The 22,957-nt window shown below is 49.0% G+C and overlaps 9 protein-coding genes across 9 annotated transcripts; 4 read left to right on the top strand and 5 right to left on the bottom strand.

Annotated features, from left to right (window-relative positions):
• Positions 1–288: 288 nt before the first annotated feature.
• Positions 289–972, bottom strand: F9C07_9019 (Oxo-4-hydroxy-4-carboxy-5-ureidoimidazoline decarboxylase; the record flags this gene model as incomplete). Its single annotated transcript, XM_041286560.2, has 3 exons — positions 289–348; positions 403–502; positions 569–972. 3 exons carry the CDS (start codon positions 970–972, stop codon positions 289–291), a joined length of 564 nt encoding a protein of 187 aa, XP_041148188.2.
• Positions 973–2,621: 1,649 nt separating this feature from the next.
• F9C07_9018 (putative GPI-anchored cell surface glyco protein) lies at positions 2,622–6,188 on the top strand (the record flags this gene model as incomplete). The annotated part of the gene is made up of 3 exons (XM_041293288.1): positions 2,622–2,695; positions 2,807–6,090; positions 6,145–6,188. 3 exons carry the CDS (start codon positions 2,622–2,624, stop codon positions 6,186–6,188), a joined length of 3,402 nt encoding a protein of 1,133 aa, XP_041148187.1.
• Positions 6,189–6,875: 687 nt separating this feature from the next.
• On the bottom strand, positions 6,876–8,235 carry F9C07_2072669 (pseudouridine synthase; the record flags this gene model as incomplete). Its single annotated transcript, XM_041293299.1, has 2 exons — positions 6,876–8,083; positions 8,163–8,235. 2 exons carry the CDS (start codon positions 8,233–8,235, stop codon positions 6,876–6,878), a joined length of 1,281 nt encoding a protein of 426 aa, XP_041148186.1.
• Positions 8,236–8,714: 479 nt separating this feature from the next.
• Positions 8,715–10,649, top strand: F9C07_9016 (uncharacterized protein; the record flags this gene model as incomplete). The annotated part of the gene is made up of 4 exons (XM_071511851.1): positions 8,715–8,919; positions 8,997–9,265; positions 9,332–9,490; positions 9,546–10,649. The coding sequence occupies 4 exons, from the start codon at positions 8,715–8,717 to the stop codon at positions 10,647–10,649; spliced, it is 1,737 nt and encodes a 578-aa protein (XP_071364606.1).
• Positions 10,650–13,482: 2,833 nt separating this feature from the next.
• F9C07_9015 (putative rRNA processing protein) lies at positions 13,483–14,762 on the bottom strand (the record flags this gene model as incomplete). Its single annotated transcript, XM_041293298.1, has 3 exons — positions 13,483–13,775; positions 13,848–14,517; positions 14,607–14,762. The coding sequence occupies 3 exons, from the start codon at positions 14,760–14,762 to the stop codon at positions 13,483–13,485; spliced, it is 1,119 nt and encodes a 372-aa protein (XP_041148184.1).
• Positions 14,763–15,060: 298 nt separating this feature from the next.
• Positions 15,061–17,308, bottom strand: F9C07_2285329 (putative disulfide isomerase). The gene is made up of 3 exons (XM_041293297.2): positions 16,626–17,308; positions 15,499–16,557; positions 15,061–15,432 (listed from the first exon to the last, which is right to left on the bottom strand). The coding sequence occupies exons 1-2, from the start codon at positions 17,134–17,136 to the stop codon at positions 15,968–15,970; spliced, it is 1,101 nt and encodes a 366-aa protein (XP_041148182.1). The 5' UTR covers positions 17,137–17,308; the 3' UTR covers positions 15,061–15,432; positions 15,499–15,967.
• F9C07_9014 (heat shock factor binding protein 1-domain-containing protein) lies at positions 15,208–15,596 on the top strand (the record flags this gene model as incomplete). Its single annotated transcript, XM_041293286.1, has 3 exons — positions 15,208–15,273; positions 15,333–15,432; positions 15,499–15,596. The coding sequence occupies 3 exons, from the start codon at positions 15,208–15,210 to the stop codon at positions 15,594–15,596; spliced, it is 264 nt and encodes an 87-aa protein (XP_041148183.1).
• A 71-nt stretch (positions 17,309–17,379) lies between the features above and the next one.
• On the bottom strand, positions 17,380–20,768 carry F9C07_1704598 (XPG I-region protein). The gene is made up of 9 exons (XM_071508325.1): positions 20,289–20,768; positions 19,844–20,212; positions 19,662–19,759; positions 18,747–19,589; positions 18,607–18,693; positions 18,306–18,552; positions 18,016–18,247; positions 17,773–17,965; positions 17,380–17,712 (listed from the first exon to the last, which is right to left on the bottom strand). Exons 1-9 carry the CDS (start codon positions 20,293–20,295, stop codon positions 17,623–17,625), a joined length of 2,166 nt encoding a protein of 721 aa, XP_071364605.1. The 5' UTR covers positions 20,296–20,768; the 3' UTR covers positions 17,380–17,622.
• A 137-nt stretch (positions 20,769–20,905) lies between these two features.
• On the top strand, positions 20,906–22,883 carry F9C07_1702721 (iron/ascorbate family oxidoreductase). Its single transcript, XM_041293285.2, has 5 exons — positions 20,906–21,302; positions 21,392–21,451; positions 21,515–21,568; positions 21,641–21,657; positions 21,710–22,883. Exons 1-5 carry the CDS (start codon positions 21,120–21,122, stop codon positions 22,494–22,496), a joined length of 1,101 nt encoding a protein of 366 aa, XP_041148180.1. The 5' UTR covers positions 20,906–21,119; the 3' UTR covers positions 22,497–22,883.
• The last annotated feature ends 74 nt before the right edge of the window (positions 22,884–22,957 follow it).

Here is a 22,957-nt window from a genome sequence, read left to right as displayed (position 1 = left end):
TGACTTGATTGATAACTTATAGTATCTCTTTCTAGAAGACATGACAAATCGTTGGAGTTCTGATAATAGTATACAGTACAGAGACCGAGCAGAGTTCTCTCTTCTGAACTGGTCTCCACATCGGTTGCCATAGCCACAACGCTTGACCACCACTCAAGCGATCATGACTGGATATCTGCGTTGAACGACGAGACCTTCCTTGACCATGAACTATCTGAATCTGACGGCGGTTAATTGCGGCGATGTACCAAGATTATTCCACCTATAGTATCATTGTTCTTCAAGTATCTATATCCGTGACGTCTGTTCCAACTTTCGCGCCCGGTCTTTAGCTATATCACACATTGCCTAAATGCGTAGATTAGTACTCTTAATCATTTACGCGAGCACGATACCTCTTACCTGGATGGTTTCTTCTATCTCCTTCTCGGCATCACCTCTGTCAATCCTTTGTCGCATCTCCACCATGATAACGTCTCGGCTCCGCCCATTGACAAAAGTTCTAGAATCGGGCCAAAAAGTCTCAAGTTAGTCTTGATCGTTGACGGAATTTGACTTGGTCACGAACACAAATCTTAATCCTGGAAATTTCTCCTCGTATTCAGCGTTGAGCAGTCGCAGTCGTTCCGCTAGCTCCTCTGCCCCTGTGTTCAACTGCGCTTGTTCTTTCTTGCTCAATTCGCTTATATGCTCAGATTGCGCCACCTTCGGACGTCCCAGACGGGGATGCGACCCCAGGATTCCAACGAGAACGGCTTTATCAGTCGGCGAGTTCGCTGCGGATAGAGCGGACATGCGGCCTCCGACGGCATCAATCAGACTAGCATATGAGGAGAACGTCTGATTGGCCAGAATTGGAGCCATCAGCGCATGAAGTTCCGGGGATGGCTCAAAGAGCGTATCGAGGACCTGGAATTGTTGTTCCTGTGGGAGCGAGGCGAGCGACGACAGCGAGGGGAGACTGGGAGACATGGCGATCTATGCGGGGGATATTTTCCAACGTAGTAATTTTTGTGCAGATAGGATACTGAGTGTACAGTTAAGGTAACATTTCTTTTTGAAATTGGCTGGGTTTGGATATATAGTGAAGTCGATGGTCCCCGCATCGGCAGTCTCCGAGTAAGGCGGAGATCTCCAGAGCGGAAAGCATTGTAAGTACTGAGGGTCAACATGTGGGGAATTGAATAATGAAGTATTTATCCCACCACTTTTTTCATGGAATACGGAGTATTCTTCTTAATATTAGAATTTGGACATCGTCATTGTTTGTGTACTAGTTGAAAGCTTAAGGCAAACCCACAAACTAGTGAAAGAAGTGAAGAATTTAGGGCGGCATTATTTGTCTTCTAGAAGCGCTCGATGGGATACTATTTTGGGGGTTAAGGTTTGTTTTCTTGACAAACCGATTAGCCTGATCGGATTGATTAGATCTTCTTTCTACCTTTACCCAGTTACCAACTGAACAAGTTGAGCATTGCAAGTTTCAGTGGCCCTGGCTCTGGATAGGGCAATACGAGACCTTCTAGAACTCTTGACTGGGAGATACTTCATGATCTACACGTTCGATCGAAGGTCAAAGGTTTAACTATAAGATGTCAGATACCGTTTTGAAATTATAAAGAAAATGATAATAATAATTAAAAAGATATTGCGCAACGGAAGATATCGATTGCATCTGCATTTTGCAAGTACAAGTTAACATTACATAGAGAACATGAACCAATGTGACCCCCTTACTGACTATCTTTGACGTGCCCGATTGGGAGTCAAAAATTGACTTTCTAGGGCGTTGACTCCTATTCGGGGGGAAAGGGCAACTTGCCTAAAAATATCGGTTATTGGCAATATAACTGAGAGCTAATAGTAGGTAGACAATAGATATAAGGTAATTTACCCGTGTACTCCGTATGTTCGTCGTACAGAATTGGGTTCCATAGGGACAAGGCGCCGTTCGAGGACGACCCGAGTCCCCCGTTAGTGGCTGCGATCATCCCTCATTCATTTCCGATCGAATTCAATGCTGATTGTGTAATATGTTTGATTCTGGTGCTCTCAATGGAGTCTCGTTGCCATTGATGGCACCACACTGCAATACTTTGGAGTCCATCAATTTATGGTTCAAGTTCCATTGAAGTAGCCGAGCTTGTACCTGAACCAAACGAGGAGATTCATTCAACATTCGTTGGTTACCATCGGCCAAGAAAAACGTGGAGACAAGAAGTGGAGGTTATCGGACCATCCACTAGGAAGAGCCCCTGAACTCCTGAGAGGTTCGTGAAATACACACCACCGTCTCGACTCGCCTCCATTCAATGATCCTGATATCTAATTACGCGTGCTAGTTCATCAGCCTGGGGGTGATCTCGGCTCGCAGGAGGCTGTCCTTCTGCTACTTTTCCAGATCATACCTACCTTCTGGCTAGAACGCTCTCTTCTTCTTGTGTTTTACAATCTTCAGTCGTCCCTCGTTGCATTCGTCCCCTCCCCCTCTTTCCTTTCGGACACCAGCAGACTCACTCGCTACACTTTGTTGGTTCACACCGCGGCACCTCTTCTTATTTCTATTTTTATCTTTATCTTTTCTTCTCCGATAAAGTCTCGCCTCCCATGCAGTTCTCGTCATGTCTCTCAATGGGCTAGATAATCCCGCTGTCATAGAAGCCTATCAAACCGCTTTAAGTGAAGCGGGAGGATGGTAAGTCGATGTTGTTTCCACTCCCGGCGCAATTGATGTTTCACGGATACTTGCATCAAGAAATCACAGTACTGGTTAAAGCAATGGCTGATCATCCCTTCCCGCGTCTAGGTTTCTTCTCCAGTATGTGTCAAGGGATGAAGTGGCTCTTCTCGATCGGGGGACCGGCGGGGTGCCCGACGTACGGAATGCGATCGACGGTTATGAAGAAAAGTCTCCGCTTTATGGATTTCTACAATATCGTCGAAGGAAGGTAGTACTCAGCTATCTACCGGAGGGTATTTCTCGGCTCGTACAAGGTATATCCTTATTACCCATCACCCTAACCTCCACTCTTACTGATGAGATCTTGCACCCACCTTTAGCCCGTACAACCGTGCAGTTTCAATCGATTCTGGATAAATTCTCTCCACATGATACTGTATTCTATCTTTCACAGCCATCGGAGCTCACTGAGAGCGCACTATCTTCCGCATGTCTACTACATACCGCTTCAGGTTCTATCACCTCCTCCTCGAATTCCCTCCGCCGTCGCAGGCTGATGGAAATCGCGGAAGATGCAGAGGAAACCCCCGGAAGCAAAGACGCTTCGCCACCGCCAATCTCGACCAAAGACTTTCGGCAAAGATCGTTCAGCCAACTATCAGAAGCAACCATCGTCGCCTCGCCGGTTGCGTCCGACGCACATTCTATTCGCCATGGCACCGAGACATCATCGCCGACGAAAACCCCAGATGACACCCAAGACAACGATCGTCCTCCTTCGATTGCCGGCGACCACCACTCCGAGCGTCCGACTTCGCGAAAGACCTCGCGGGACGAGCTGTCATACTCTGAGCCTCGAAGGTCTACTCAGTCAGCTAGGCCATCTTTAAAAGATCTAGAACGCACAGGTGTGTATAAACAGAAGGTCAAGCTTGGACCGCGGCCTTCGGTAGATGAAAGTGGACGGCCACGCACCGCAGGGAATCTGTCACGAAGCGCAGAACAGCGACCGGTCGCTTCCTTGCCAGCTGGCATGCGGTCGTCCTCCCTGCGAAGGAGCAATCCTAGTCCTGCTCGTCCCCGATCCCAGGGAAGCACTGTAGCATCTATGTCTGGCCGAATGGTCCCTCCGGTGCCTCCATTACTCGTACCCCCCCTATCAATGCCTATTTCTAGACCCAAGCTGTCGCCTGGCGCCAAGTCATTAAGCGCATTATCATCCTCTGGAACGTCCCAGGAAAGGGAACGGCTAATGAAAGCGCTTCAGCTACGGAAAACACAAATGGAGAAAAGGGCACAAGAAGGGAAGAAAATTCACCGAGCCGTTGAAGAGAGAAAAGAATCACACATCGACCCGATTGAGGACAAGGAGAACATTAGTCATGTCCATGACAACATGAAGCGTGTTCAAGCAGACGAAAATAAGGCTAGTGTTCTAGAGCATAGCAAGGGTCCCCTGTCGGAGACTCAGCCTACTGTTGTTCCAGAACCAGTCGAGGTACACGATGAGCACATAAAGGCCGTTTCGGACGCCGTAATCTCAGATTCAACCCCTGACTTGTCGATCAATGATCTGCAAGACAGTTCTGAAACAAGTGCGGAAATTTTGGACGATGCTCAAGAGCCTTCAGAGACGGACCAATGCCAGACTGCACAGTCGGCTTCTGTGCTTGAAGATGACGTTGTTGAAGAGGATTTGACTAAGTCAATTAACGAAGAGACTAAAAGTGGTCCCGGCTCGCCTAGCGCGGCCAAAGAAGTCCCACTTGAGGAGAAGTCCCTCAACATTCCAGACGAAGAAATTGCCGTGCGTTCTCCACCAGCCGAGAATCCTCTTGCTCCTGTTGAACAGGAGACCGACGCCACTGGAGAACCTGCCGAGTCTGCCCTGCCTCAGTCCATCCCCGTACTTTCGACCCCCGATTCTCGAACAAGTTTAACTTCCGACTCCCCGACCACCGACGAGACTCAAGTTACTGAGACACAGAATGACCTGACCCCTGAAGTGTCGGTCACGGAGCAAAAGGACGTCGATACCCGGAAGGAAAAGCGTAGGCTTCACCTTGAACCTATTCAAGTGCCAACACCGGATTATTCGGATGACGATAATCTTTCCGATGATTCATTCATGGAGGAATTAAAGAGCGCCACACTAGAGGAAGCCAAGCCCATTTCAGTTGGGAACTCGCCGCTATCCCCGGGCTATTCTAATAATGGAAACGACCGAAGCCCCCCTGATGCATGGAAAAATTCACGAGCGGTTTCCAACCCAAGTGCTATCGGACGCCAGTCACCCAACCTACACGCACTAGCTGTGGGAAGGTCTGTATCGACACCCTACAATGAAGCTGATAACTCTGTCCTGGTGGCTAAGAAGATCAATGTATCTTCGGGCATCTCAAAACGCATCGCAGCCTTGGAGAAATTTTCGAGCCGAGGTGATGCGCAACCAACCTCGAATCAAAACCTAGCAGCACCTTCGTCGGCTTCCTTCGAGGCTCTTAGGAAGAGAGCCTCCGTCTCACTGAATGGTAATCCGGACTCGGCGCCAGGATCTAGGCATGGGTCGTTCACTCCTGAAAGTTTCTCTCGAGCTTCCAGTGTGAGGCGCCCCGACTCGCAGTCTAGTGCAAGCGTCAAACGTACAAACTCAGTGTCGGTTACAGCCCGGATAATTCGTGACTCCAATACTACTCCAGGAGATTCCAAGGTTGATCCTTCAGAGAACAGCGTGCTCAATCTCCACGCTAGTCCCCTGACAGTTGAGCATGACACCTGCGAATCTCCTTCACCCGATCCGTCGCCAGAACCTATGGCTAGCAAGTCGAAAGAGCGCAGCATGTCTCCGTCTTCCGTCGGCTCGAGTAACCAGCCTTCTGCGCTGTCCATGCCGCGCTCAGAGAGTCGGATGTCAATCTCCTCTGCCTCCAAGAATGAAGACACCTCAAAACCTGTCGTGGATGCCCCTTTGTCTCCCGAAGGAAAGAAAGAATCTCGCGCTTCTCGGCTTCTTCGTCGTATGTCATCTATCACCTCAACTTCGCGGAAGAGTCCATTTAGCTCACTAGGCCCGGTGGTTAAAGAAGAAAGCACGCCGCTTGATACAGGAGCCGAGATCGCACAGGCAGTCGATATCGGAGAGGTCAATGTCCAGTTCCCCGACACGCTGCTCTGGAAGCGACGATTTGTTCGCGTCGATGACAAGGGGTACTTGGTTCTGACTCCTGGAAATATTGATTCAAGTAACCGCAACATGGTCAAACGATATCATCTTAGTGAATTCAGGACGCCCGCTTTACCGGATGAGGATCGACAGGAGCTTCCAAACAGTATCTTGCTGGATTTCCTCGACGGAAGCACACTTCAATGCGCCTGCGAATCACGACAAGGGCAAGCCTTTGTCCTTCAAAGTAAGTTGCCTTACCTGCATCATAATCGACTATGTAATAACTGATTGTGTTTAGCTCTTGTCGACGCTCATAACGCCCATCAACAACTGTCTCAATAAATCTTCAACCACCCTTACATTCATTTTCAAGCTGTATACAAATGCATCCTGTCTTGGCATCTTCGTCCGTCTTTTTGTCTTTTTTCCTTTTGGTATCTGAGTTTTCAGCGGTATACCCCTCTAAAAACGGTTTCCCTTTGTTTACCAGCTGTTCCTACTTAGTTCTCAGCAGTCAGATCTTACATTTCGCTTCAACCTTAGAGCGTGTTTTCCTTATTGGCTTTTAATCGTTGCTTGATGAGATGCATGATCTTATGATTTAGACCTATTGCCCAACGGCGAACCAACCGCTGTTTGACATCGGAAGGATCAGTAACTAACTTGTCATCTTCATTCATTCCTTTTTACCCCTCTCAAATTCTTTGGGATAGAGTGATTGATACATTCTACGCCTAGACTTGTTGCTGGATTTGAATACCTACATAGGCTATCAGGCCTCGATACCTGTCGATGCGAACGGATTGACAGCAATGCATTGAAAAGTTCAAGTCACCTCGTCTCTTTTCCTTAAATGGGTATACATTCGTCATTTTCTCAGCCGCTATTCTTGGACATATGATATATTTGCAAGACTTTTAAATTTTATTCGCCCCATATGCATAATTACACAGACCCATATTGTATCCAAGCGATTAGATTCACCGACCTTTCCCTGCAGAGGCCAGTGAGATTTAGGTCAATGTAGGGTTAATTTTGATCGACAGTCGCCTCAGCCGCCCTTTTCTTCTCCCACTGTTCCAAGAACTGCTGTACCTTGGGCCCCCAAACCTCTTCACCAGCCTCCAGATCCCGGTACTCAAGTACTTTGTCAGCACCAAGTTCGAAATCTGCCTGGCGGGTCCGGATGAGTTCACTCATCATTGCACAGCTGCCAACGGCCTTGCCCAGGTCATGTGCCAAGGAACGGACATAGAATCCCGATGAAACGGTCATGATGATTTTAACAGCCGCGGATTGCGGTTGAGGGGCAGATTCAGCCTTCTCTGGCAGCGCATCTGATTTCTCTTCTGCCGTTTCTGGGGCATTTGACGAGGATTGCTCGGTCTGTGCCGGAACCGCTTCGCCTTCAGCTGCCTTCTGCTTCTTCGCGGCCGGAGATTTCTCACCCTCGGCCGCTGCTGGTGCAGTATCTTCAGCTGCCTTGGGACTATCTGCAGGTGGTGGTGTCTTGCGTTTTGTCGAAGCCGAAGTATCCTGCTCTGCTGTCTTCTCGGCCGATCCTGCAGCTTCGGAAGACGGCGCAATAGGTAAAGCATCTTCTTTCGCGAGGAGCTTCTCGGCAACGGCTTTCTCCTCGGCAGCAGCCTCTTGTTCAGGCCCCTTGAAATCATGTGTACCAGGCTCATACCACTCGAGAATACGCAGATCCGTCACCTCGACGGGTCTCTCCTGGATCTCAATTGGTGGTTCCTTGCCCTCACGAGCGTATTCATAAAGCGGCTTGCCCTTGACCTTCAAGGCCGAAAAGATAGGCGGGCGTTGCATGATCTTCCCCCGGAACTGCTCCAGCGCCTTCTCAACCACTTCGCGCGTGACATGCTCATATGGAGCCCGTCGGACGATCTTGCCCAGTCGGTCGTAGGTGTCTGTCTCGGCTCCGAAAAGTACAATTGTTTCGTAGGTTTTGGTACATCCCAGGAAGTCATTGAGCTGCTTGGTGCCTTTTCCGACTCCGGTAACTAGCACACCGGTGGCCAGTGGGTCGAGGGTTCCTCCATGGCCGATTTTAACATCCAGGCGTTGCGTGCGGCGCCGTCTACGCTGGTTCTTGCTCTCGCGGTCTCGGCGAGCGCGCTCGGTTTCTAACCAAGGCTTGAAGAGCTTAGAAGGGTTGAAGTGGTGTTGGAGGGTGCGGATGACATCGGCGGAGGTGACGCCCTGGGGCTTATGGACGGCTATTGTAGTTGTTAGCCTGCTGTTGATTGCCAGAATACCTATAATTTGAGTGGAATAAATATGATGTGGAGAACATACCAAAAACACCTTCGTAGATCTTTTCTCCGGACATGGTGGTTCGAAATAGCCTAAAGCCCGGGCGGAATCCCATCAGTCGCGGGGAAGGAGAAATTGGAGAAGAAGAGTAAAATAGTAGATGTTGTATGCGACCAAATCTAGAAACAAACAGCTCAATTGACCCGCAGCCCTAAATATTTATGAATGAGAGAAAGCTCTAGTCTATCAACTGAACAACCACAGCACGGAACTTGAAACTGCGACTGAAGAAAAAACAGCTGCGGGTTTGCGCCCGCTTGCAAAAGGCTTAAAGACGTATTACAGTCTGACGTATGGACCGCGTAAGATACGGAATTCTTCACCGGTGCATAATGGGTACCGCCTGGTAATTACCAGACCCAATAAATACAAAACCATCGTCTACTCTTTAGACCCTCTGGAATCTCATCAACGCCTGTCAAGATCACCCGTTCTGCTTTATTTCATCCCGTTCCACATTGTATCGGTTTCCAAGAGCCTCTTTGTGAACCCTTTCTTGCATGTCGGCCAAGGCATCATGCTGCCTCCGGAGACATGACATCGCGAGAAGATAGTGTCCTGGCCGCCAGAGACCCGTCTCTTGCTGACGAGAACGACTGGGAAGAGTTCAGTCTATCCGAGGTCAGAGTCCTGGTCCCGGGCAAATCCCGCTATGCGAACCTCCTCACGGCCTCCCCGGACAATCCTGTCCAGGTAACCGGGTGCTTGGATGAGGTGGAGGAGGAGCAGGAGTCCCTCGGTGCGTACCGATCTACAACGGCTCACATACCATAGTTCACGTCCCCCTCATTCTAACGCATCAATCGCTGCCATTAGTACTCGACCAAGACTACCTTACGAAACGAATTGTTCTAGAAAACATTACGCATTACGCTTACGGACAACATGATGATGGCGAGGTTGGCATCTGGGTTGCCGGCCGCGCGGGCTGGTTCTCCATCTCACCTGCGAGGGGTTATCGACCTATGTTCAATGATGTGGTGGAGGCCATCGATTTACTATATTTCTTAGCGGACCGACACCAGAAAAGGCGGCGGAGCAAGCGGAGGAATCGGACTCCGAGCGTTGAATACTTGTGCGAGGAGGTTAGTGGATCACTTTCCATGCGCTTGTGGTGGAGTGTCGTCACTGACGTAGAACCCCTGGGGTAGTACGTGAGCCATACGCATGGGATTTGTGAGGACAATGATGATTCGGCCGAAGTCTTCTACAAACATCATCACTTTCTACTTACCCGAATGCTGAAGGGCGAGGAGGGTATTCAATGGGTCGATACAGACATTTTTGCGCACCTCCGTGAAAAGTTTCCGGTACTTGTCCTCTTCCTGTAGTATAAATTACGGTAGCTTACTTGATGGTTAGGAGGACTATGAACAGATTAAGGCCGAATTAGAGTCACCGAAGGCCGAATCAGAGCCCGAAGAAGACAAAGCCGACGATGAACCGGAAGAAGCAACCCATGAACCAGACCCAACTGCGGTCTCTAAAACGCAAACAGAGGCCATTTACCAGGTGATCCTTGACCTAAAGGAGGCCGGACACTTGGCAAAACGCCAACTAAATCTTGATCTTGTTGCCTCCACGATAGTGGGGCGCTTCGAGATCGATAGTGCAGACTATGCCCAAGACCTCATCGCCTCAAAAGCCGATGCAATTATAGAGCTTATGGATGAGGCGAAAACTTACAATTTTGATTGGTCACGCAAGGTCATATACCGAGAATTGAAAGCCGCCGCAAAGAAACACGACGTGCAACAAATAGCGTTCACTCCACTACGACCTCGTTTATTCAACGAAGCTGAGTCCTCTCCAGAGGACAGTGAGCATGAAGAAGAACAGCCTAGGCCGCGAAGGCGCCGGGTCCGTAAGTCTGTGCTGCGCCCTAAAAGCACGATCGCTAGCAAGAAAATTGGCAAGCGAACGAGGAGTGCCGCTGCAGCAGACGATGAATATCTGTCAGATGACAACCCTGATGCAATGGATGAATTTGAAACTCCCAGCAAAGTTCGCGGTCATGAGCTTGTCCGCGATCCCTTATCTACGCGGGCGAAACGCAGAACTCGTTCAATGCTCTCCAACCCCGAAACTACGCCTCTTCAGAAGGTACCCGCGCTACAGGAAATTCTCCAGAGTCGCAATACGTCGGTCTCTATCGGTGACCAGGCACCCTCGGAGCCAGACACCCTTAACGGTAATGAATCAACATCCGATACATGGTTTTGTCAAGCCCGGGGTTGCGACAAAGTTATTCACAGGAGTAATACAAAGCACGGCAAGGAACTGATCCGGGTTCATTCACTAGAGCATGCCGATGATGCCAAGGTTAAAATGGACCTAGTCCTCTCCGAGCACCAGCTCAATATAGGGTTTCGTGTCGATAATCTCCTTGATCATATCCGGGGAATGGGCTGTTTAGATATTGCAGCCATGGATGGGACAACAAACGGGACTAACGGAATAGGAGCGTAGCTGCATAGCAGCACTTTATGATTTTGATAATATCCACATTCAATATGAGCAATTCCTTTTTTTTTTCTTCCTATTCACTACGGGGCAACCCTTTGATTGTAGGGCTACACAATTCCCCAATGATATGCATGCACTTCTGACCTTTTTCCACTAGTGATCATGTACATGCCCTCTTCACCAGAGTATTCGTAGTTAAATACTCATCTCACTACCTAAAGTTCCTCTAGTAATCATCCTTCCAAGCACACCCGTCAGTTCCTCCTGCCTACTGTTGCCATGTCTTCACCTTGCATACGTTCTTACAGCGTACGTGGGAAGACAGTAGTTCCCTGACAGTCATCATATACCAGGCGGCTTTAGAAAGGGCACTGTTGGTGCTTACCAAGATCATGCCAGGAGCTGAGCACCATTCCAAGCAGAACCGTCAGCAAATCCAACAACAGTGATATCACAGGTCCTATAGACCATGCTTTGCAGTATGCTACATCCTATGGCGTGGACTTCTATATCGTGATCTATATTTCAGAATTTTTGGCCACAGTCAAAGATTTAGGGTATTTCACAGATGAACAAAAAAGTATATATAATCAATGTCGATTACAACCACCATAGGTCTTTTTTTCCACAGTGCCTGTCTCAAACAATCGCTGATAGCCAGGGCAGTCGCAGCTTGGGGCTCAACACTACATAAAAATTACTTAGAGGCAAGAAAGAAAAACAGTCAAATCGGACTTTCACGTCGAGCAATCGCGAACCATCATCCAGCACTACAACGACTGGCCGACACTAGTGATAGAAATCGGGGTTACAAAACTTTACACGAAGCTGAAGGAGGATGATAAGTGGTGCGCCAGTTGCAGATGGCCCAATAAGTTATCTCAAAGAGCGGTATACATGGGATTTAATAGGCAAGGGGCTGCTTACCTTGGAGTCCACTATGGAAGTGCTTTATACCAGATTCGATTGGCAGAAATTGGACAGTCCAAGCAGGGTCTTGGGAAGATGAGGCCAGTGTATAGGGGCTCTTGGTCGGGAGAACCCTATCATCGTTCATATAGAGGCCATTGATCTAGATGCCGGGGAGCCAATCAACTTGGATCCTGAAAGCGATGACGAACAGCATTAAAACAACTTGGACGAAGACGACTACTACAACGACTAATACTACGACCAATACTACTACGATGACGACGAAAGAGGAGAAGTCAATATAGAAATGGACGAGAATAGCTTTCGCGTTTTAGGTTAAGGGAAATATCTTCTCCAGCTGTACGGTTTCTATGTACTGCTGCTACGACGACACTTACTGCGACTGCTTTCACTGCTACTCTGCTACTGCTACTGCTACTACTACAATACCTGGACGAGACTTGCACCTTTACGTGGTGCTCAGGATAAGTAGACAAACGGTGACACCCGGCAAGTCGTACATGATGTCTTGGATAGTATGATAGCACCGTAATGGACAACTACACCACGACCAAATCACTCCACGCCTGACGTGGAGGAAGTTCAAGCGACAAAGCCGTGGGGATCTAATCGATGTCCCCGAAAAGAACCTGATTTCTTTCTTCGGACGAACAACAATCGTCTTTTTGTCCCTTGTCATAGAGTCCGGGTGGAGTGAATCATGGAACTGCCTAATAGATGATATGAACCTTCTACTAGTCGGTGGTGATAGGATACAAGGGGCTCTGTCGAACTTTATGTTTGTGATAGAGATGGTATGCCAGTACATCGCGAGCGAGATGTTTAATATCCGAAGGCACATTGGATCTATTGACTGTCCCTTTGCCGCCATCACCGATGCATGTCGAAATCGGTCCTTTTACTCATACTATGAAGTCCCGGGTCGGCATCCAAGTGAGACAGTTTTCATTGTTGTGTCTGCGTAGCTGTTGCTATACTTTGATATCTATCAGGAGGGTTATTTGATAAACAATAATACATACCAGATAGGCACATGTTAGTTAGTGCTATAGGCAGGAAGAAATATCAAAGGAGATCGAGCCCCAGAACAGTAGACTGGAACTCCCAAGGGCGACTATGAGAAGGTCAGGCAAGTTAATTGAAGTATTCCGATACAATTCAAAGTCATAAAGTTCAAGTTAGAGTACATACTTTATACTATCAGTAGAGAGCGTAGACATGCTTATTATCTTGAACTGAGTGCTTTGGAACATACAAATAAAGATGAACACATTACCTCCAATGGTATATTGACAGTAAACCACTCTCAGCTACATACCTAGTGTAAGTATACCAAACCTCGAGTGGGACATTTGCCATCGTCCAGCGCAGTTAGACACTTATCTTGATAACAACATACAGTGTCAACTTACATGGTTATTCTATAGTAGACGTGCCTGAATATGCCTGACGAGGACCAGTAAGCCCATAACCAATAGAGACTCTTTTTAAGAACGAGCATCATCGGGTGTGGTTGACTTGATAGAGCCTCTTACTGTAATTTTAGTGTTATTGGAGAGTTGGTGGTAGGCTTATTATGTATTCTAAGCCGTCACTATAATTCTAGGGCCGTCGGAGGTGTTTGTATGGCATTTCTTTGTCAGCAATGTTAGCATATCTCTTATGGTAACAAATACTCGGAACCCTAAGTTCTCCGAATGTAGCAGGACAAAAAGGCAGGCTGTGGACAAGGTCATCCATATTATTTCAATATACACATAAAGCAGACCCGAAACCGCGGTATAATTCCACAGTCCTGGATCCGAACTCTAGGAGATAATCGACAGTATTCTTTTTGAAACCCCATAAAGCCAGCTTTTACATCCCATACAAGCAAAAATAAGAATAAGAACAAGGAAGTCAATCACATCCGTCCCTTGGCGGCAGCTCTCTTGCTCTTGCCCGGCCTCTTAGCACCTCCCTTCATCTTCTTCACTGAGAAACTGCGCAGGTCTCCGCTAGACATAGCATCACCGCTCTTGGCGTGGCGCTTCTTGCCGCCGAAGCCGTACTTCTCGTTCTTCTTCTGACGCTTCAGGTTGGGACCGCCACCATCCTCACGGCCACGCTTGCGGCCCTTGGACTCGGAGTTATCGATGGCGATGTCGAACATATCGTTGTCATTATCTGTAGGGCCGGAGGGGTTGGCCTTGCGCTCTGTTCAAACAATTCTGTCAGCAAACTCATTGCATGGAAGCCAGTATCACAAGGTCGGGGGACCAAACATACTCTTCTTCAGATCATTGATCTTCTCCAAAGTCTCACGCTTCTCCTTCGCACGCTGCTGCAACTTCGCAACCTGGACCTGCTTTCCGAACTTCTTCAGATCACGCTGCTTGCGAGCCTCCGCAGCTGCCTTCTTGCCCGCCGCCTCATCATACAGCTTCTTCTTGATCTTGCCCATGTGCTCATCCGTCTTAACCATCTCAGCAAAGTAATCTCCAGGCCGAGTGAACGGGATACCCTCCTTCTTGAGTAGTCCACGAGCCGTTGACGCAGCCGCCTGGCAAACCTTGTAGAAAGCCAGCTCGCGAGCCAAGTCGTCGTTGGGGTCGGGGACGTCGATCGGCTCTTGCGAGACTAGCGAGTTGTGCTCGGAGAATGGGGTCTTAGGTGTGATGAAGGAGATGCGCTTGAGGGAGGCGTTGATGGCGGCGGAGTTGTTGATCGTGAGACGTTGGTGTGGTACGACGTCTTCTCTTTCGTCGTCCGTGAGATCAGAGAGCGGGATGTCTTCTTCCTCTTCTTCCTCTTCCTCCTCTTCCTCCTCGTCATTGTCATCTTCTTCTTCTTCCTTATCGGAGGTCTCTTCCTTTTCCTCTTCCTCCTCCTCGTCGCTTGATCCTTCCTCCTCGACCTCTTCCTCAGCTTCGCGCTTCTTAGACTTCAGGTCTTCGGCCTGGATCGCAAAACCAGTTAATACCAATTGCCAATCGAGAACAATATATATAACCAACAGACAAGAACCAAGAAGAAGAATAAACCCACCTTATCCTTGACCTGAACACCATCCTCCCCAGCAGCAGCCTTCTTAGCAGCCTTCCTCTTCTCCGCCGCCTTAACTAGCTTCTTCTGCTTCTCAGCCTCATAATCGCGACCGCGGTGGTCATCCAGGGCCTGAAGCAATTTACTCCGCTTAGGCATTTTCGCTGGGACGAACCTAAAGTTCCGTAATATAGAAACGTAAAAGAGAGAAGAGAGACAAAAAAAGAAGGGTATCCTAACACTCGAAAACCAGAACTTGTCGGAGCCAGACGATCAAAGTAGCAACCACGGGAATTTTTTTGGGATATGAACTAGACCTGATCCGGTTAGAGCCGTTGATAAGGATGCACTAGGCTATGTCAGGATTAGACGGGCTATTTATCGGGGATGGAGAATAGTTGATCCTGGGTTTTGTATGGTATGTGGTAAGTATGTATGCGCGCATCTTACCGTGATGACTTGCGCCTCCTGGCTGTATACATACTGGTGCCCAGGGTCTGATTGGGATCGTATTTGACGTCTCTCTTTTGTTTTTTTTTTCCTTTGTGACGTAATCTTGATTATCATTTTATTTGTTTTCTTATCATTCGTTTGTCGGCTCAAAATGACGGAAGACGACAATAAATCTGTCTCTACCTCCGAGGCTGTTACTCCCCCCACTGGCGAACAGGTGCGTCCCCTCACCCCTCCTCATCTTACCGGTCAATATGTGTACTAAACTACAACCAGGCTACCGATGCACAGGGCCAGCTCGCACAAGCTGTGGATGACCTCCTCGATCAATTACAGCATAAATTCGATAATGTGTCGCGGGAGATGTTCGGGAAACGTAGGTCTTGTCCTATTTACCCCCAAAGAGAACATGTTAGTTCAGGTGACTGACGAACAGCGGTAGTGGATGATATGGCAAGGCGGCTTGATGAGTTGGAGGCTTCGTTAACAACTGTTGGGGATCCGAGTACACCGACAGGACCGGGGAGTCCGACCAAGTAATCGGGATTGCGAAGGTGGATGGCGTGATGGGGTTAGACTGGGGCTTTGGTCTTGATTCTATGGGGAGTTTGGTTCTTTGAGCATTTATTACGTTTTCTCGTCTTGATTAGAGGTTTGCGTCTTTGCAGGGCCTTGTTCTTCGTGTTCTTAGACGATTGCATACGATACCCTGAGAATGTTATCTGGTTATTTTTCATTGATGCGGTGTATTTCATGACGTGGTGTAAATGTTTCGTTTTCATTCATTGTCTCTAGAGAAGTTCTACAGAGACGGACTTATTCCAAAATTTCTATAACCAAGAGCACGTTCATATCACATATAGCTAGCTCTCCGGGTGTATCCCCATCACGTCATATACGAGGTTGTACATTTACAGCTCATCCTTCATGTCCATATCGGCCTTCTCCTGACTCAGGAACTGGCGCAGAACATTGCTACGGGAGATGAGGTCGTCGACCTTCTCCGGTGCCGAACCGCCCTTGGCGATGATCTTCTTCACACGAGCGAATTCCTTGTCGGCATACTCCTTGTTCTGGCTGAGCTTCTCGGCAACCTTAACATAGTACTGGGCGTACTTGTCCTGCAGGCCCTTGGCAGCCTTCTTCACCTCACCGAGGAGCTCCTCAACGTTCTGGGAGGAGGTGTACTTGGCGACCAGCTCGTCGAGGGAGGCAATGGTGCCAGCTCTGTCATCGAGACCGCCTCCGACGGCGCGGTGAGTGCCAGCCTTCTCGTTCACGAACTCAACGAAGGCCTCCTCGGAGCGAGCGCCAGAGTAGGCAATACCCTCCTTGGAGCCCTTGGGGAAGAATTTGATGGTCGGGTATCCGGTGACACCCTGCTCCCGGGCAGTGGCTTTGGCGTTCTCAGCTTCAGCATCAACCTTGGCGATCACAACGTTGGGCTCGAGGACGAAGTCCTTAGCGAGGGACTCCCAGGTAGGGGCGAGGTTCTTGCAGTCTGGTGGCCAATTAGCACCCCGTGACAAATCCAATAAATAGTCCAGGATAAGGAAAGGACAAACTCACGTCCACACCAAGGGGCGGTGAAAGCAACCAGAACATCCTTGTCACCTCCGATAGTAGTCTTGAAAGAGGAATCAGTCAGCATCTCAACCTCGCTGGGCTCCTGCTTGGGGCCACGAGGCTTGATGCCCGTCTTTTCCGACACGAAGCTAGACAGACTCTCCAGATCACGACCGCCATTGTAGTCCACAGGCTTGTCACTCTTGCCATCGAACCATTTCAAAGTAGGGAATCCCTGGATACCGAACTTCTTGCCGAGATCGCGGTGCTCGTCAGCATCAACCTTGCCGATGGTAACTTTGTCTTCGGCGTGAGCGAAAGCTTGTCCAAGCTCCTCGTACACAGGCGCCAGGTTCTTGCAGTGACCGCACCAGGGGGCGAAGAATTCAACGAGGGCGGGCTTGCCGGACTTGAGCACGACATTGTCGAAGTTCTTGGGGACTAGATCGACGACTGCGGAAGCAGCGCTCACGACGCTAAGGCAGCTCACGAGCAGGTAGCTCAGACGAGCCATGATGACAATTGGGAAGATAAAACGTGGAGACAAGCTTTATCGTTCGGGAACAGAGGTTGAAACAATTGCGCCTTGACTGCAAATGATCAATTTCCGGAGCAATGAAAGTTGACTGATAAATGGAGCATCGGCGCGGAGAGCCAAAGAGCCAAAGAGCCAAAGAGCTCCGCGGCGGATCGACAAAAGCGGGTCGGAAAGAGGACACTTGGTATCAGCTGACAAAGGGTACCAGCTTCAACTCCCATCCATTGTGTTCAGGAAACATTATAAAATAAAATAAAAATAAATCTACTAAGTTGTAGTTGATCATTGTATGTTTCACCACCTTTCTACTACTACATGGTTTGTTGGATAGATAGTGTAAACTCATCCATCAAGCGGTGGCGATTCCATATCACCACAACTTGTAGGATCGTGTAGATCTTCAGAAATGTTGAATTACGGTAGTTCATATTCTTCTGCACCTCTTATTCTCAGTAAATATTATCACCGCCTTTCAGCCAACCAGCTGTTTGCGTCCCCAAATAGTTTACCGTCCTTGAATTCTTTCCCTGCGTGCTGTGTTCCTTTGTAGACCTGCAAGATGAAATTAGTCCGGAGTTCACGTCAGAAGTCAATGGAATAAGATAAACTCACCGCATCCCAAAGCTTGAAAGCCAAATCCAAATTACCTGTAAAGCTATCGCTGTGTTGGAACCATTCCTTACCCTTCGACTTCACTTCAGCCCGTGCCTCTGGCGATGTCGGGTCGGACTGCAGGGGCAAGTCATCAAGGTATGTGCGGACGGCAATACCCAGGCCGCAGTCATTATCGTCGATAAAGGGCAATCTACATCATGTTAGGCCAGTCATCCGTTGCCTACAGCAAGGTCTGCTTACTTGACGCTCAATCCAGTCCAGTCATCCCGATCCCTATCAGCATCTCCACTGAGTAGAAGACCAGTCAAAACGACTTCAATCAGATTCCTTAATGTGGCACGGACTTCTGAAACCAATGATCGGTAGCAGAGTAGCTGCCGGCTCAAAGGTCCAGAGTAGCCAATGCTCTTATGCTGTAGTTTAGCGATACACGCCACGCGAGAGACGAGAATATTAAAGTTCTTATCCTCATCTTAATGACATATCAGTTATGGCTCTAAGAATATAGAAGGAGGCCTCATTTAGCTTACCAGAACCTCTCATCGGGCCCCCCGATACGTGAGCAAACCATTGCTTCGCATTGAGGACACCGAAGCGTACCATCTCAATAGCAAGGAAAGTAGCCTCTTCAAGGTTATCGGCTGGGTCAAGTACCGATAGAGCTTGCTCCAGACAAAGGCCCCAAGAGGTGAGCTGGTGTTTCTCGTCGATATACCCACGCAGTTGTAAGAATCTCCAGAAAACGTTGGCTAGAGTCTCTTCTTGGGACGACAATGGCTGGCACTAATCAGAGTTCCGTGTTTGCATAGCTTCGAGCAAAACGGGACATACCTGGGACTCCCTGGCAGACAGAGACTTGGACACAAATTCTGAATCCTTCAAGCTTTGGACGGCAAACTTGAACGGACCAGTCGATCGCTGGTTTCCGGTTAGCGGAGCGCTGTAAACTCAACGGTCATCAACAGACTAACCTGCAGTTTCTTCAACCCCTCCGGTAGCTGGTCAATACGTATCTTCCAAGACTGAATAGTATCTTTGACCGAAGGCAAAGACTTGAGGTTGACTGATGTATCGGACCTCTCGTCATACCAAGTACGCACTTGGATCACTTTAGTCTGGTAGAATCTATGGAGGGAATTAGAAAGCAGGCATATCGCTTGGGTTCTAATTGGAGTAAGAGTGGTCCCGGCAACCTGGCGATAGATTTCTGTATCTTCCACGCCCAAAGGCCGAGACACCACGACCTCGCCAGACGTCAGGTAGTTGGGCACATCAGCGCCCAAGACACCTTTTGAGAGATAAAAGTAGAGTTCTTCGGGAAGACGCTGGCCGATCAGCTCGTGCATGTCAGAAGAGGTGTTCTCTGGGTCCATCGGGCCCACCCGTCCTTCCGCGTCTATAAACACATGGTGCTTCACTGTCATGAATGCACGCTTGTAACGGTCTGTGTATTGAAGCTCCTGCATACGGCGATCTTCCTCGAACTGGGCGCACAGCGAGAGGGCGCTCCGTCCAGCAGAGTTGAACATCGGTAGAGCATCCCGAATGGTAGCGCCCTTTCCAGGAAAGGCGGGGTTCTCGAATATGGGGAATGTCGGTAGGAATAAAGATCCCAGGAGGAGACAGAAGTCCAGGAACTGCTCATTAGACAGTCTACCCAATTCCTCCTGGCATGTCTGTTTGGTTATCCAGCAAAACTGCGCTGGGTCGGCGTCAATCCGGGTAATTAGCTTGTCCACGTCGAACATCAAGACTTCCGATGGCCCGCACACTGCGTCCACTAGGGGATTGGAGCCTTTTGAGAGGTAGGCGAGCTATTCAATAGTTAGCTGTCAGAAAGCGCTTAGAAATTGGGTACAGCAAATCTTCTCGGGCCGCCATCTCACCTGAGCCGCAGCACTATAAGGAGCGACAATATAATCTATACCATTATTATGAAGAATACGCTGCAAGAACCGATAGAGTGATTCCGGTCGAGGAGTGCCTAGAATACCCAGACATTGTCAGTGCAGCTTCAGACGGCGCGGAGCGAGTCGCTCCTCGATTCAAGGGTCCAGGCAGTCCCTACCTGCACCACTAAATGCGTCCACCACTTGATCAGCCTGTTGTTGGTCATAGAGGTCCCAGGCTTGCTCAAATGCCCGTACTGACTCCGGCGATACGTGGGGTCGCTGGTTCTTAGTACCAAAGTCGAGACCGTCGAAGACAAAAACACATGTTACGCCTGAGTCCTTGAAGGTCTGCAGCTCTCGTTCGATATTGTTCCTCAGAGCGAACGGAAATCCGCCAAGAGCGACCAAGAGAGGCTCACGGGTGGAAGGGTGGAGGAGGTGCTGTTTAATGTAATGTGACGCATCGATACCGACGACGGCACCTTTGAGGGCGGAGAGTGGGAGAGACTGCGTGCGGGCAGCGGCCCATTCATCCAATGGGCGGACTTTTGAGAGAAAGAAATTACCAGTCAGTCGACCGTCATCTCAGTTAGGGCAGAGGGAGCTGCAGCAGGAGCTTACTCGGCATAATTGGAGCTGGAGCTGTGTCAGGGACCAAGGAACCTTTAGCGGATACCAGGCATGGAGATTCCGGTGAGGGTGACCGGAGAGGAGAAGAGAAGTGGAGAGGGGAAAGGAGTCCACAAAAAGCAGTATAGGGAGGAGAATGGAAACGTAGAGGAGGGAGAGAAGAAGGGAGAGGAAACACGGAGGGGTGGCACGAGTCCAGTTGGTGGTGTTGAAGTTCGTTGTTTTTGGGCGATCAATCCAAATGATCATTTGCTTCCATTGGCTGCAAAGGCGGTGCTTCCACGGTCAGCCAACTGTCGAATATTATATTATATCCAAGTCCTTCACTGCCTCAGATCCTTTCCAATTGATCCGGTTTTCGGTACGAATGTATATATATGTCTATTCCTTTAGCACTTCTCTTTTTTTCGCGATTTGGCTTCATGACCTATGTCTTCAAGTATTGCCCAGGAGATATAGGTAGATTTATGTATTTCGACTGTACGAAATATATACTTCAACCACGTAAGGATATACCGATATACGTCTTAACTACTATACACACCAGTAACCTCAGTTCTCTACCCCTCAACTATTGGCTCAGTAGGGTTTTTTTTTTATTTCCTGCTAGAAGACCGATAGTTCACTGCCTATTTCTTAATCTTCACTCAAAAGGACCTGTCGCATCGCTCCGATCCGACAACCGTCGAGTTTTGATAAGAGATAACCGTAGCTCCGTCTCTATCTTTATATTCCGGTACTCCCCTCCCCTTTTCCCTCTTCTATTATAATTGCAGAATCCATGTCAATTCAACATATCCGTGGTACAACCGAAGTCTCATCATGGCAGGCGACAACACACCCGTGGGGCCCCTCATTCAACTCCCGATTTTGGACATCTCGAACCCGAACGACCCCGCCGTGGGGAAGGCGATGCTGGACGCAGCCGCGAAATATGGCTTCCTCTACGTGAGCAGCAAAGGAACTGACTTCACTGTCAGTGATGTTGAGAAGGCTTTTGATCTTGTACGACCAAATTTTTCGCAACCACGCAGGCTCTCTCCCATTGAGAACCATGTGTTTATACATCGGCGTAACTGACTCAGCGATGATAGTCGAGGCAGTTCTTTAAGTCCCCCGTGGAGGAAAAGGCGGCTTGTCGGATCCAGCCCAATGTGAGTATAAACAACCTTTATACGAGGGGGTGTATAAAGCAATAAAGTAACTGACAGCCCTAGAACTATGGCTGGTCCGGTATGCATGTCGAGACCCTGGACCCAGAGCATCAACGGGTAACTATGACTTCGTCTCCAGCCGTAGTTGTGACTGATGACTGTGACTGTACTTACTATCTGTGCCCATAGACAGGTGACTTCAAAGAGTGAGTAGGAAATCCCCATAATTACCCGCAATCAAACTAAGATCATACCCAGGGCATTCAACTTTGGGGAATTCAAAGACGGAAAGGCCCAACACCCACTGCCGCGATCCCTGACTTCACATGAGCCAGAAATAGCTCATTTCGCAGATCTCTGTAACAAAACCTGCGACAGGATCCTCAAGCTGCTAGCACTTGGACTCGAGATACCGGAGGACTTCTTCACGGCTCGTCACGACCCCAGCCAAGGCCCGACAGGCTGTAATCTGCGTTACCTCTATTACCCTTCAATTGCCTCCCCGGCAACCTCATCCTACCAGCACGGTACCGACGTTCGTGCAGGCGCCCATTCCGACTATGGCAGCGTCACCTTGCTCTTCCAGCGTCCTGGCCAGCCAGGCCTGGAGATCCTGACGCCAGAAGGAACTTGGGCACCCGTCCCAGTGCAACCGGGGCAAACTGCTGAGGAGGACCGGGATGCTGCCTTCCCTTTCCCACCTATCCTAGTCAATATCGGCGACTTGCTCAGTTACTGGACAGATGGGCTACTGAAATCAACCGTCCACCGCGTCGTCTTCCCACTATCTGAGCAACAGAGTCCCAACCCGCAGGATCGTTACAGTATCGTCTTCTTTTGCCACCCCCTGGATAAGACAGAACTGGTTCCTGTCCCTAGTGATATAGTAACCGCCCATCGACAGAAGTGCAAGGAGAGTGGTGTCCAGGACGAGAAAGTTGGCTTCGGCGGCGGAGCTGGGAGTCTGGAACCAGGCAAGCGAACACTGACGGCTCAAGAACACTTAGAGGCACGCTTGGCTGCAACGTACAAGTTCGATAAATGATAGCTGGAATGTGGCTTCGAGACCACAGGGCTGTATTCTATTCCGCTTGCGTTATACACCTTGTTATCCAACATCAAGCAGTAAAAGAACGGGGTCCCAACACTGAACTATAACCAAGTCATGAGACTATTCAATTCATAGAAGGAGATTAATCAAAACATATTATGCACATGGATGCACTGAGCGCAATGAACAGAGTAGACAAAACGGCCGTTAAGCAGAACATTCACTATGGTATTTAGAAGCCAAGACCAATGGTTCGCCAATGGAGAAATATCGACAATAACACAAAAGGCCAAAAGAAGATGCTCCCAACAAGACCGTTTGGGCCAAGGAATATGCTAAACAGCTACTGACAAAAGGAAAATCGTCCGACGTCGAGGAGATGAAGTATGGATTGTTTCAAGATAACCAATGGGAAACGATGGGGGAAAAATGAGCAACAGGAATATGAATGACAG

The sequence above is a fragment of the Aspergillus flavus genome, chromosome 5 (genome assembly GCF_009017415.1).
Source record: "Aspergillus flavus chromosome 5, complete sequence".
NCBI classification, from domain to species: Eukaryota; Fungi; Ascomycota; class Eurotiomycetes; order Eurotiales; family Aspergillaceae; genus Aspergillus; species Aspergillus flavus.
Note: the sequence above shows the minus strand (reverse complement) of the source record. Positions and strands in the feature narration are given on the sequence as shown.